The sequence below is a fragment of the Oratosquilla oratoria genome, chromosome 23 (assembly GCF_046742065.1).
Source record: "Oratosquilla oratoria isolate Oo_2021 chromosome 23, ASM4674206v1, whole genome shotgun sequence".
Taxonomy (NCBI): Eukaryota; Metazoa; Arthropoda; class Malacostraca; order Stomatopoda; family Squillidae; genus Oratosquilla; species Oratosquilla oratoria.
The window spans coordinates 2,164,841-2,177,340 of record NC_134799.1 but is presented as its reverse complement, the minus strand read 5'-3'; the positions used below and the strand labels follow the sequence as shown (position 1 = coordinate 2,177,340).

Sequence of the window (12,500 nt, the reverse complement as noted above, 5' to 3'; positions counted from 1 at the left end):
ACACGCTTGCAGACCCATGGATAGGTAGAATTGTGAAGACAGTGCTTTTCTTGTGATTGTCAACATACCTTCACAAGTCCAGGATATTCCAGTGCTGGAAGAGCGTAGAACTGATTTTCTATGCTGCTCTTGTCAATGAAGATATAGCGAGGGTATTGGGTGAGATCCTTACTCTTTCTGCCCACACGCCAGTAGTACACACCGACTTTTTCAGTCCTGTAGAAAAAAAAAAAAAAAAAAAAAAATCTAAATTGTGAAACACCTTTCATAAAATATTGCAAAGAAAGTCTGATGGAATAGGTGAGGGACTTCCTGAAAGATATATTGATGAGAACGGTTGTGAAGGATAGAATGTTAGATTGGAAAGAAGTACTTAATAGGACCCCCACTAACCTCAGCCCTGACACAATTTTTTTTATTTATGTTAATTGAGTTATTCCCAACCTTTCTTTTTTTGGCTACGAACCTGAATATAATCTTGGCATGATCTGGTGACCCAGAATGTATGTACATTAGTTTTAATTAAGAATCACTTAGATATGTTACATTATAATTTCATAGAATTAGTTATAAGTCCCACATTATGAATTAAAAGAAAAATTAATGGGACAGGAAATGATGAAAATTATTATTTATTTTTTACTAACGAGATCACAGCCTTCTGCTCACTATACTCAGGTTATATACAGTAGAATCCTCTGACGTAGCGACGCGACGTTCTACTGTGCCGTTAGTCTCCTACTGACAGGTGTCAGAGTGATATTCAGCGACTTAGTTTTTTTTTATGTATTTTGTTTATTTATCTTTGTATTTATCTATTTAGTATTTGTTTATTTATTTGTTTGTTTATTTATTTATCTTTATTTGTTTGTTTATGTACTTATTTATTAATGTATTTAATCAATTATTTATTTAGTTAACCTTTGAAATATGAGGGGGTTGGCACCCCTGTCCGGACCTCAACCTTGGGGCGGTCCGTAACAGTACACACATAAACTCAGGAAGCGGTGTCCAGGCTCGCCACTGTCTGGAGTAGCGGTGTCCGGAGGATATCAAGAAGGGAGGGCACCTCTTGTCCCTAGACAGCGTCAGGGGGAGGGTGCGCCTTAAGGAAGCTGAGGATTCCTCCCAAAGGAGATACAGTGACGTGAAACGCCATTCCTTTACGAGGTGAGCGGTGGGCTGGGACCTACGCAAAGAATGGCAATGGTTCTGCACTCAAGCAGGTAATAGTGGAGGGATTGTTGTACCGCGGCCCCACAGTTGGTAATAGTGGAGAGGTTATTGTACCACAGCCACACAATCTTTGCATTGTCCGTGATTGTCTCTCCCAGTGTGTAACACTTGCCACCCACAACGATATCCAAGGCGGATCCTGTGGAAGATAGATTCCGTCGTTTTACCAAGAGGCAGGTGGATGGCCTCGTACCTAGTGACGAGGTAGTACAATCGTGTTGAGGCCGAAGTTGCAATAAGACTGATATGGTCGACCCTGGCCATCAATCTGGCCAGGGTCTCTGGGCTTGGGAATCGGCGCCATATCCGCCTTTTTACATTCCGCAGGGAGTCGCCCCTCCTCCCAGGCAGAGATCTCTTACATGTAAGCCTAAGTGCCGCCCCGGGGCAAAGTTCTCATTAATCCTCTCCCCCCCCCTCCCCCATCACCACTTCCCGCCTCCACCATTCCTTGCTGCCTATTATAGCTATTGGCTTGCGAAATAATTAAACAGATTTTAAAAATGTTTTTTAATGACCCTATTTCAGGAAGGATAAGGGGGAAAATATATCATATTCCGTTGATTCTAACGCAAAATTCGTATATTACGGTAAAATATTCAGGGCTTCTTTGACCTTGTTTTAATTATAATTATTTTGTCAGCCTTGTGGGCGGTATGTCCAGAATAGAATTGCCGTCCCAGGGCATATGATCCAAGCACCCCCCCCCCTCATGTGAGGGACCTGCTCCGAAGAAACAATGGCGAGTGGCATCAGCTCCCCACTTGACCCCAACTGCCTCAAAAAATAAGGAATACCGTCACTACCTGGGACAGTATCCTTAATCGTCTTACAAACCCGACGCAACTCCTCGAGTGTGAAGGGGCAGCCCATCAAGGCAACTTGATCCATGGCAGTGTGGACCAAGGTGAAACGAATACTATATGTAGTATTCGTTTTACCTTGGTGTGGACCACGTAACGAATATTGGACGTAAATTCTCGCACGACGTATCGTATACCATTGCTTTAGTATTACAATTAAGCTACTTTTCGTTAGCTTTCAAAAGAAAATTCCATGCTATGCAGCTATATATGATATTGAACTGACCCAACTGCACCACTCAAATATTGCTGTTTTACTTTCCTGTTATTTCGAAATTCTGCTTTTATTCATCTGTATTAATTAATATCGTGTCTTTTTTTCCGAAACCGTCAAGCGACCATCAGAAATATCCTAGCGATCCTCATTTGGTTCATGACCATGAGGTTGAGAAGCACTGTGTTAATAATGTGAGGGACAGAAGAAATAGTTGTAATAATCTATTTATACTCGTAGAGGGTAAAAGATAAAGATGATTGCAAATTGTGACAGGAACATCAAGACCGTATCTGTGATAAAGTCCAGATGGAGACAAATGATTTCAATATAAATTAATACAAAATATTGGAAAAGGTCATAACATAAGAAGAGGCAATCACTTAATGATGAAATAGAAAATGGAAAATTAAACAGTTACAAAAGTAAAAGAAAGTTTTAGAAGTTTTATACATACAGGGTGTCCCCTTCCAAAAAAAAAAAGGAAAAAAAAAACAGCAATACATCTTATAGATATAATCACAAGTTTCTGGCTGAGTTTGACATCATAGAAGCTGAAACCCATCATCAGCCTACCTCAATGGTATATGAATATCAAGGGGCCTCAGCAGACGTCCTGCCCATGGTCCTGCACAAATAGCTACTCCTCGAGTTTGCACTGTTCCTTTGGGTCCACTTATCAACACACAGGGGCCAGGTTCTATCTGTGTTACAGGCCAGCCATCCCAAAATGTGCCACCATTCTTCAAGAACAGTTTCTGGAAAAAACAAACAAACATACCAACAACATATATGCACACGCTCTCAGGGACAAGCATTCATTGTCTGTCTGTATATCAAAGGCCTTTTACCCTTTATATGGGGGGACAGCCGGCCAGATCACACGCATCCCGGCCCATTCCATTTCCATCCACTAGCCATTGTTCTCTTTCATCTTAGTTCCTATTTGATGAAGGGTCATCCCTGTTTTATACCCACTGCCCAGGTCAGAGGCAATGCAGCAAGACACAGCATATCTACAGCAGGGCCGCTTCATTTACCCAGCGACTGTCTGTTCATATTGGTCCCCTCGTGCAAAAAAAAAAAAAAAAAAAAAAAAAAAAAAAAAAAAAAAAAAAAAAAAAAAAAAAAAAAAAAAAAAAAAAAAAAAAAAAAAAAGAGAGAGAGACGACGGGGAGACATCCCTTTGGGCTGCGTTAAAACATCATCCATACACAACCATACTCCAATCACACCTATCCCCTGCCTTCTTCCTTTCCTGCTCAACAGACAGTCCCCTCTTAATCAAAGCCCCTTGTACCCCATCCATCCATCTCATTTTTGGTTGTCCCCTCAAGTTCATTCCATCCACCTCTACCTTCCATATTTACTTTCCTAATTATTCTTTCTTCTATCCATGTACTCAAACCATTCCAATAATCATTAATCAACCCTATCTGCCAACTCCCTTTCTATCAACACTCTCCTCCTCACCTCCTCATTCATCACCCTCATTCTCCTCGTAACACCCACAATACCTCTCAAACACTTCATATCAAACATATTCAGATATCTTAAAATTCAAGTCTCTGCCCTACACAGTATCACAGGCACAATCACCCCTTCATATAATCCTCTCTTTGCATCCATTCCCACATACCTATATTATCTCCCATTCTTCTTCTACTCCTACCTCAACTCTATCTTTCATGATTTCTCATAATTATCTCAGCATCTGGCATTCCTTCACGTTTTCCTTCTCATTCAAATTTATTTATGCCAACCACCTCTCTACCTTCCACCCTTTTCCTCTTCCTCCATTTATCCTCCACTCTCAATTCCTCTTCTATCAAAAATTTATCTGACACTCCCCCATTCTCTCCCCTAAAAACATGGATGTCAAGAGTTCTTCCTATCCTATTCCTTTGGATACCATTTCATAGTCGATTAATGCCTTATTCCACCTTTCCTTCCACCACCCTTTCCCATGTATACGTATGCTTGACTTTCTTCTTAAACACTGTGTTTCCTATCATCAGTTCCCTTTCTAGACAGATTTCCAAAATCAACTCTTCACAATAGTTTTTCCCTGTTTCTCTAAAATTCCTTACTACTCTATCCATAAGGTCATCCCCTACTCTAGCATTGAGATCCCCAACACTACTACATTGAGATTACTCTCAAAACTCTACAAAAGCAAGATTCCTAGTACCATCACTCCATCTCACTTTGTCTCCTTTTTACGATTTACGCGGAAATCACTGTGGGAGAATCCTTTCCTCCCCTTACCACAGTGGACACAGGGTGAAAGAAAAGGGATACTTAAACATGTGGTAAAGGACAATTTCAAGGGAAGAGCATAAAGGAGGGATAGTCGTAATACAAAAAGTAGCATTACTCCTCTAGGAGTAGAGATCTTACTGTAACATAGACAAATGATTTGTGGTTCTAGTCTGGAGGGGTGGTACCCCCAAAACAGTCCTTAAAGCATTGCCTGCATTCTACCATGCAATTACTACTGCACAATATGCAGTCATTACTTCAGTACAGGGGGATTGACTGCATTCACTGTATATTAGGAGAAAAAGATTGATCCCACTGACTCCAGTGATACCAATTTCAAATTTCGTTCCAACTGAAGTGAGAAAAGTTTATGCAGCTGTAGGGCATATTTGGGTTATAATGCGTTTCCAAGCAATCTAGACCTCTTCATTTTGTCCCCAATCTGGCAAAACAAAATATGTGAATGACATAACTATAATAAAGATGTTAAGGGATCAAGTTTCAATGTCTTCAGTATGTTATTTCTTTGAATTGCATTTCCAGCAGTGATGGAACACGATTGGACATTTATCCCCTTGGCGAACAGATATTTGCTACAGAGATAAATAAAATAGCCTGGAGTAAGACAGAATAAAAATGTAAAGTGCAATCCAGCAGAGAAGAGGTTAACTGAGACAGGAGCATAAAACCCTTTTGTTACAACCTTCTTGGCACCATTGCTTGGTGGGAAAGAAAATAAAAGAAAAAGTGACATCTGGTAGGGAACAGACTAAAGACAGTGGTAAATAATAGAACTGCTGGATGATGTTTACATATATGATGGTACTTTATCAGCAATAAAAATTCAAGCTACATTCAAGAGGACTTAGAGATGCAGGTATGATATCTATTTAGTCTCTAAAAAAAAGGACTCCAAAGGTAATGTGACACATTATAATTCAATACTTAAATGCCTTCGAGTTTCTCCGAATAATCTGTCATGCCTACTTTAAATCAACCCAACAGAATTAGACAGCACTGATAGCACCTATATCATAGCATTAGCACTAAAGAGTTCATAACAATAATTTTTGCCTCAAGTTTCACCAACTAGAAAACTGCAGCCCAACATATGCTGGCACCAGTCCTCTGGCCTTCCCATAAATCTCTTCAGAGAGAAACACTGAGAAGTATTCACTGGTTGTCAGCTCTCCTTGTGTAAAAAGATGTAGGAATTAGAGATGAAGTTCAAAGAGAGAGGAAGAGAAAGAGAGAGGAGAGAGAGACTGTGCCAAGTTTGGAGACTGACTGTGAGTCCATTCAAATGGGAATGAAGGTGCTAATGGAGTTTGATAATGGGGGGCAAAGAGATGATTCTCCCTGACATCCTCTCTCACATAATCATTACTTGCAGGTATCTGTCTTTGGTCGCACAATGGCTTACTCTCGATTATAATTGCAAAGAAAGCCAATAAAAGATCTTATAGTCCATAATGAGGTAAAATTCAGAGAAAAACAAAACAAACACACAAACGCGTTAATAAAAAATGAAATAACTATTAGCTTCAATAGAGCAAATGAAAAACAACATAGTTGTACTACAAAAAATGGAGAGTGCAAAATATTTGTGATCGACAGCCATCTGCTATAGAAATATATACACAATATTTACTACTCACCTGTAGTTGTACTACAAAAAATGGAGAGTGCAAAATATTTGTGATCGACAGCCATCTGCTATAGAAATATATACACAATATTTACTACTCACCTGTAGTGCTAATAAGCATTTATCAGCTCGTAAAACGCCAGCTCCGGGATCCACCACTGCAGTGAAGTGTTTTGGAAATGATGTTCTGCAATTCAAGAATTTTTATTTATTTATTATATTTTATTTTCTATTTTATTCTATTATTTGTACAAGGACTTGATTGAATAAAGTCTAGCTAGACTAAGTCTGTCTTTGAAGTTCTAGAAGTTTTGAATCATACGAATAAGGCCAATAAACTGTTTAAAATTGGAATCGATTTCTTTGAACATTTTTGTGAAAACCTTGACAACAAAAAGGAAGTCCATCATTTTTTTTATTGCCCATTGTACATCACTGTCAGTAAAGAGAAGAGTTACACCTGTGTCTGGTTTGATTTTTTTTATTTATTTTATTAATCTATCTAGTTATTTATATTTTATCTTATTTTATTATTTTCTCCCTGGAGTAGTGGTTGCGAAACTTGTTTTTGAGAATGTGTTGATAATGTTGAATTGCGTCTCTCTCTCCCTCTCTCTCTCTCTCTCTATATATATATAGATATATATATATATACATATATATATATATAATATATATATATATATGTATATATATATATATTTATATATATATAATGAACATCATTGTAGCAAAAAATATTATGAACTACTGGAATCAAATTAGCATACTTTTTTCTGCTTCAAAAAGCCCCTGGTCAACAAGGGATTAATAAAGTCAATTACTAAATTCATTTCAATTAATTAAGACTATCTCAGTATACCTACTTTTTTCTGCACTGAAACAAATTTAGACCTTATTCTATCTGGTGTTAGACAATTTCATTCATCTTAGGGGAATTCTGAGCACAGATGTGTTGATGGTATCTTAGTTAATTCAGTTGTCCTCACGTTATATTTCAGATATTGCATTCCAGCTAACACTTGACAATTCTATTTATTTGAATGGGAACTTCATATCTTAACCCAATCATGCCTATGTTGCAATTTATATACCTAATGTATTCGATTTTATTCAGCTGAAGGGGACTTCAGGTACAAATGGGCAAAATCACAGGACCTGTATCGATCGTTGACCACATCGATGTCGAGGGCTTCTGGCGTATTCCCACCCGCAGCAATAGAGGTATGGATCTTGTCTATGTCAAACTTAGAGGTTGGGGCAGAAACCATACACAGGGGCGCATTCCTGTCACCATAAAGGATGAGAAGATATGTAGTAAGTGTTGGGGAAAAGTAATAATGAATAAGTAATAGACGACAAAGATCAACTTGTCACATTTTTTTCATCGTTCCTCTTTTTTTTTTTTATAAGTTTTTGTTACCATTGTAATAAAACCAACATTTCTGTACGGGAATGGGACGTGGACATTGACAAAACAGAGAGAGAAGAGACTGGAAATCTTTAAAAACAACATATTGAGATGGAAAGGTCCCATCCACCACAGGAGGCGATTGAGGAACATCCGCTCAGCGGTATGGCCAGTGCAGGATGTGAGGGAGATGGGTCTGTATCTGTGTGGATCCCTGGGCTTGGGAGTCGGGACCACGTCCATTCCACTGTGAGTCGCCCCTCCTCCCAAGAAGCATTGATGAGTACCAGTGCTGGCAGCTCCTCAGCTGGCCTAAGTTACACCAAGAAGTAACATTCTTACCCATTCTTACGAACACGACGGGACTCCTCGAGTGTGAAGGGACAGTCCGTCGGGGGGAATTTGTGCCATGGCAGTGTGCACCACGTCCTCTCTACCCTGTCTGAGCAAGTGTAGGTCCTGCCTGACAGGGAGGGGGAGTTGGGCAGTGGAAAAGTGGCCGCAAACTGCTGAGCCAACAGCTCTACCTGTTGTTGGGGCTGTGGGTAAGCGGAAGAATATACCTGTTGCCAGCCGGAGTGTCCTCCAGAAGGTGCTAACGGTGGTTTGGGCAGAGAAAGTAGCACACCATTAAAGCCATTTTTTCTTCCCTGATCCTGCGTGTGACCTGCGCGTGCCTGATGGCAGAGCGCAGAAGAGCCCGTGCCTCGATGGATGGATGGCGCCGCAGAAATCTACGGAACACGTTGACTCGGTGATTCTGCTTCCGTACAATGCCGTTATAGTACCACTGATCAGCGTGCCGATTGAAATCTGGCTTCATCCTGGGGACAGCTCGTTCTGCAACGGCTTGGACGGTGGCGACGAAGCCCCGATGTAGGTCGTCTATGTCTTGTGGGAGGACACAGGACTGCTACCAGTGGTCGTAATTCCTCCTGGAAAAGGATCCAGTTGGCCTTCCCAATATTCCAGCGTCGAGGTGGTGGAGAGGGGAAGGGGGAGGAGGTCGATGACTAAAGTCATGACGATAGCATAGTGGTCACTAGTGAGCTGCGGGTCTGTCATCCAGTGGTCACGATGAGCTATTCTCTTAGAGAACTGAATGAGGTTCAGTAGCCTTCCCAAGTTGTGAATGGGCTCCCCAGAGTTCAGTAGGGCGATCTCAGGTATCTCTTCAAGCAATTTTGCTATGGTGTGCCCAGTTGGATTGGGCCGTTGGAGGGAATGGAAGATGGTGGTGATGCGCATTAAAGTCTGACGATAAATGTGGGCTCATGGCCAACTAAGGAGAGCATCTCCCCATTTGCCAATTCACTCGCTTGAGGAGGATATATGTTTTATAGGAGTGGGGCGCCATCAGCAAGAGTGATTCTGGCGGCCAGGCCTCTTCCTGTTCACCACAAGGCAGTGCATGCAAGGGCTCACTTGCAATGGTGGTCTGTGCGAGGATGACATGACATAGTGAGCCTCCGTCCCGAAGTGTGGTATACCTGGCACCCACTGACTAGTACTGGCCGGTAGACCTGGCAGTTGGTCTCTTGTAAGAGGGCTACGTCGATGTCCTTGGTGCTCAGGGCAGCCTGTAGGACGTGGATCTTTCCAATAAGGCCGTTGACGTTCCACTGCAGGAGTTAAGCTCTCACCGGGACAGTGGAGGAGGAGGAGGTGGAGTAGGGTGAGAGAGAGGGAATAGGGGATAGGGGTGGGGAGGCGGTCATCGTAGAGGGATTAGGGGAGGGTGCAGCTATTCTGCCTGTGTCTCCTTCTCGCTGCTCCACGAATTCGACATCACTAGCTGGTAGCTGTCGTTCGTAGACACGCTGGCTTTGGAGGAGGCTTGGCTGATGGGGGTTTATTGTCCACTTCCATCACTTCTGTTGGGGAAGTGGGTCTCGAGCTTGAGCTGTGAAGTGGGAGCGTCGTTTCCTTGGTGTGTGGGGGGAGGGGGGAAACTTTGACGGGCTCTGTCTTGTTAGTAGGTGGGGAAGGGTTTGTGCTGCTTTTCTTGGTTGTAGCCTTGACCTTGGCGCCAGCAGGAGCTTTGGCTTTTTTTTTTGCCGTGGACCGTGAAGGGAAGGGAGTTGCAGGGGGAGAGCAACTGTCTACGGGGTGGAGGGAGTATTGTCCTCGGGGAGTGTAAATTGGTTGTAAACATTTTGTACAACCTTCAACAGGAATCCAGTCGTTGTGGTCTCGGCCATCCTGATGTATTTCATCATGGCAGTTGCCACGGTGGAGAAAAAAAACCGCATGTTCTCCTACGTTATGGAAGGAGAGGGTGGGTAGATAGGGGGTGGGGGTGCCTGGGTTCGGGTACGGTGCGGACTTCCGGCGGTGTAGTGGAGGGGCCTGGGAGGGTGCAGGGGTACTCGGCCTCTGTACTTGTAGAGAGAGGAATGGCAACGGCAGGAATGCCTCCGCTGACATCAGAGGTTGGTGGGGTGGAGTTACCTTTGCTAGGCTTTGTTTCCACACACACTGCGGTTGCCGCTCCAGGTCTTGTGTTCTTCCTGGCAGTTGGGGCAATTTGGAGCAACTTTTTCCGCGTCCCTGTGCGGCTTGAAGCATTCATCCGGTAAGGACCACTGCATACGGCACACTTGCCCTGTCGATGACAACGCGGCTGTTGGTGCCCGAATTGTTGGCAATGGTAGTAGTGAAGTGTGTCATGGGTGTAGTGGGATTATTTTGAACTTGACCCAGATCCCCAGGTTTAGCTTTGCAGAAAGCGTGCCCTGCATTTCCACTATGCCGTGGTTCAGTTCCTCCTTTTTCAGTTCGAGACCTCTCCTGACGGCGGTAATTCTCGGGTGCTGATCTACCTTGGCTAGAGGAAACTCCACGGGATGGCCCACCAGTCTGATCCTGACCGGTTTCTCCTCTTGGTTTAGCCTGATGAGTGAGACGTCCCTCCCATTGAGAACCCGGATGCCTTTCAGGTAGTTATGTGTCTTCCAGTTGCAGGAAATCAACACTAATTCTATTTGGAGGTTAAGCCGGACGGTGAGTCTGGTCTTCCTGATGTTTATCTCGACGGCCATGACAACCACGTAGGCGTTCTTGAGACCGAGAGTTCACAGAAGATGTAGCGGGAGAAGGTGGGGGGGGGGGGTGTCACAGGAGCCGAGGCGGGATTGGAGTGAAGGAGGTTATAAACAACAAAGATTAATCAAACATGGAAGAGCACAGTAAGCTACTTACACGACAAGTTCCTCGCCTATCTCAGCCTCGATCTCCTTCCACATAAAGTAGGTCCTCTTCATGAGTGGAGTGAGCTCAGAGCCCATGTAGTTGGCTGTCCGAATGATGCGGCTTTGGCCTCCGCTACTCCCACGGGAGTGTGGGATTGGGAACTGCGAAAAAGGTGTATTTTGTTATTAAAGATGTGTATTTGTTATTCTAACCGACACATTTGAGGATTTCATTAAGATCGACACCAGATGTTTTACACAGTTGAAGGAAAATCCTCACTTCTTGATGACGCAGTGGTGTATTTAATTGATTTCTTCTGGATGTATTGGGTGCATATCCATCTACATTCTAACATTTCCATTCCAAAACCCTTTTGTAAGTTGAATGAAATGGTCTGCGACACACTTCCCTCCCAAGAGCAGAATTTATCAAATATTTCATTATATTAATCACCTGAGACACCAGTTTTCAACTTTAAGAAAGAAGACTAAAAAGGTTTTCGAGTTTTAAACCTAATGATAATGAAAGAATCACACAGAGCTTGATAAAATAGCTTGATGAAATCCAGTATGTAATAATAAATACCCGTAGTAAAGAAAGAAAAATAAATACACACCCTTCCTCACCCAGGAAGGGAGAGATGAACAAAAAAGTATTTGACGACGTTCCTAATGTAGCGCAATTTGGCAGGATTTACCAATAGGCATAGGTGACCATAGGGTACATAACTGGGGGCCCACTGAAGCTAATTTGTCACGAAAGAATGGTAAAAAAGTGTACATTATATAAAAGTACATTTATTAAAAGTAATGATGTGTTACATTATGTTAAAATTCATATTTCTTATTTAACAATCTTATGGTATTATGTAGCATTTGTTGACATTTGGCTATTTAAAAAAATACTTTAATAATACACAAGTGTTACATGCATGAAGAGACAATCTTAAACGCTACAAACGTTGTGGGGATGCTGTACAACAACCCTACCAGACTCGCAAACAGTATCTAAATTCTAAACGCATCATCTGCATTGTTCCATCAAGTTGAATTCAGACCGAGCGAACGAAAACGGACACGCTAGCGAAAAAACACAGCCAAACAACAAACCTGTGTTCAGACATTATAGAGCGATAATCAATTTTGGAGAACGTGATTCTCCGTAATATAACGTCTAAACTATCAAAACACAAATGCCAGTTTGGCAATAACCTTGGACGCAAGATTACACGTGGCCGATATATATTTAGATTCCAATTATCTGTTCATTTCAAATTTATATCTTTAATATATTTAAAAAAGAATAATCCCTCATGCTATTTAGAGGGGTTCCCTGGATACAAATGTCCCAAATTTTTATAATTGATAAGACTTGCCACAAGTTACAGATTTTTTCCCCTGTGGATTCGCATCTTTTCTCCTTACCTGCTCAATCAGAAGTGTCCGTTTACCGGCCTTGGCTAGCCAGTAGGCAGCACAACAACCATGAACACCTGCGCCAAGCATCACTACGTCAAACACATCTTCCTTTTCCAAACTGTTGCTTCCATTCTCTCTTGTTGACGTTCCTTTAAAAGAAAACTTGGTTTGTAAGGTAAACATAGAGACTATTGAACCTTTTAATGCCCTGAAAGGTTTCTTTCCCCTGAATAAAATCGTTAAATGTATTCTCAGA

The 12,500-nt window shown here is 42.1% G+C and overlaps 1 protein-coding gene across 1 annotated transcript in view; it reads right to left on the bottom strand.

The window, feature by feature from the left end:
• Window positions 1-12,500, bottom strand: part of LOC143037861 (peroxisomal sarcosine oxidase-like) — a 20,577-nt gene that overhangs the window by 5,527 nt on the left and 2,550 nt on the right. The window contains exons 2-7 of the mRNA XM_076206446.1: window positions 12,251-12,393; window positions 10,836-10,987; window positions 7,382-7,510; window positions 6,326-6,410; window positions 2,890-3,071; window positions 69-216 (exon numbers count right to left, since the gene is read on the bottom strand). Of these exons, the coding sequence (XP_076062561.1) occupies window positions 69-216; window positions 2,890-3,071; window positions 6,326-6,410; window positions 7,382-7,510; window positions 10,836-10,987; window positions 12,251-12,393 (839 nt within the window). The remainder of the gene's footprint in view (window positions 1-68; window positions 217-2,889; window positions 3,072-6,325; window positions 6,411-7,381; window positions 7,511-10,835; window positions 10,988-12,250; window positions 12,394-12,500) is intronic.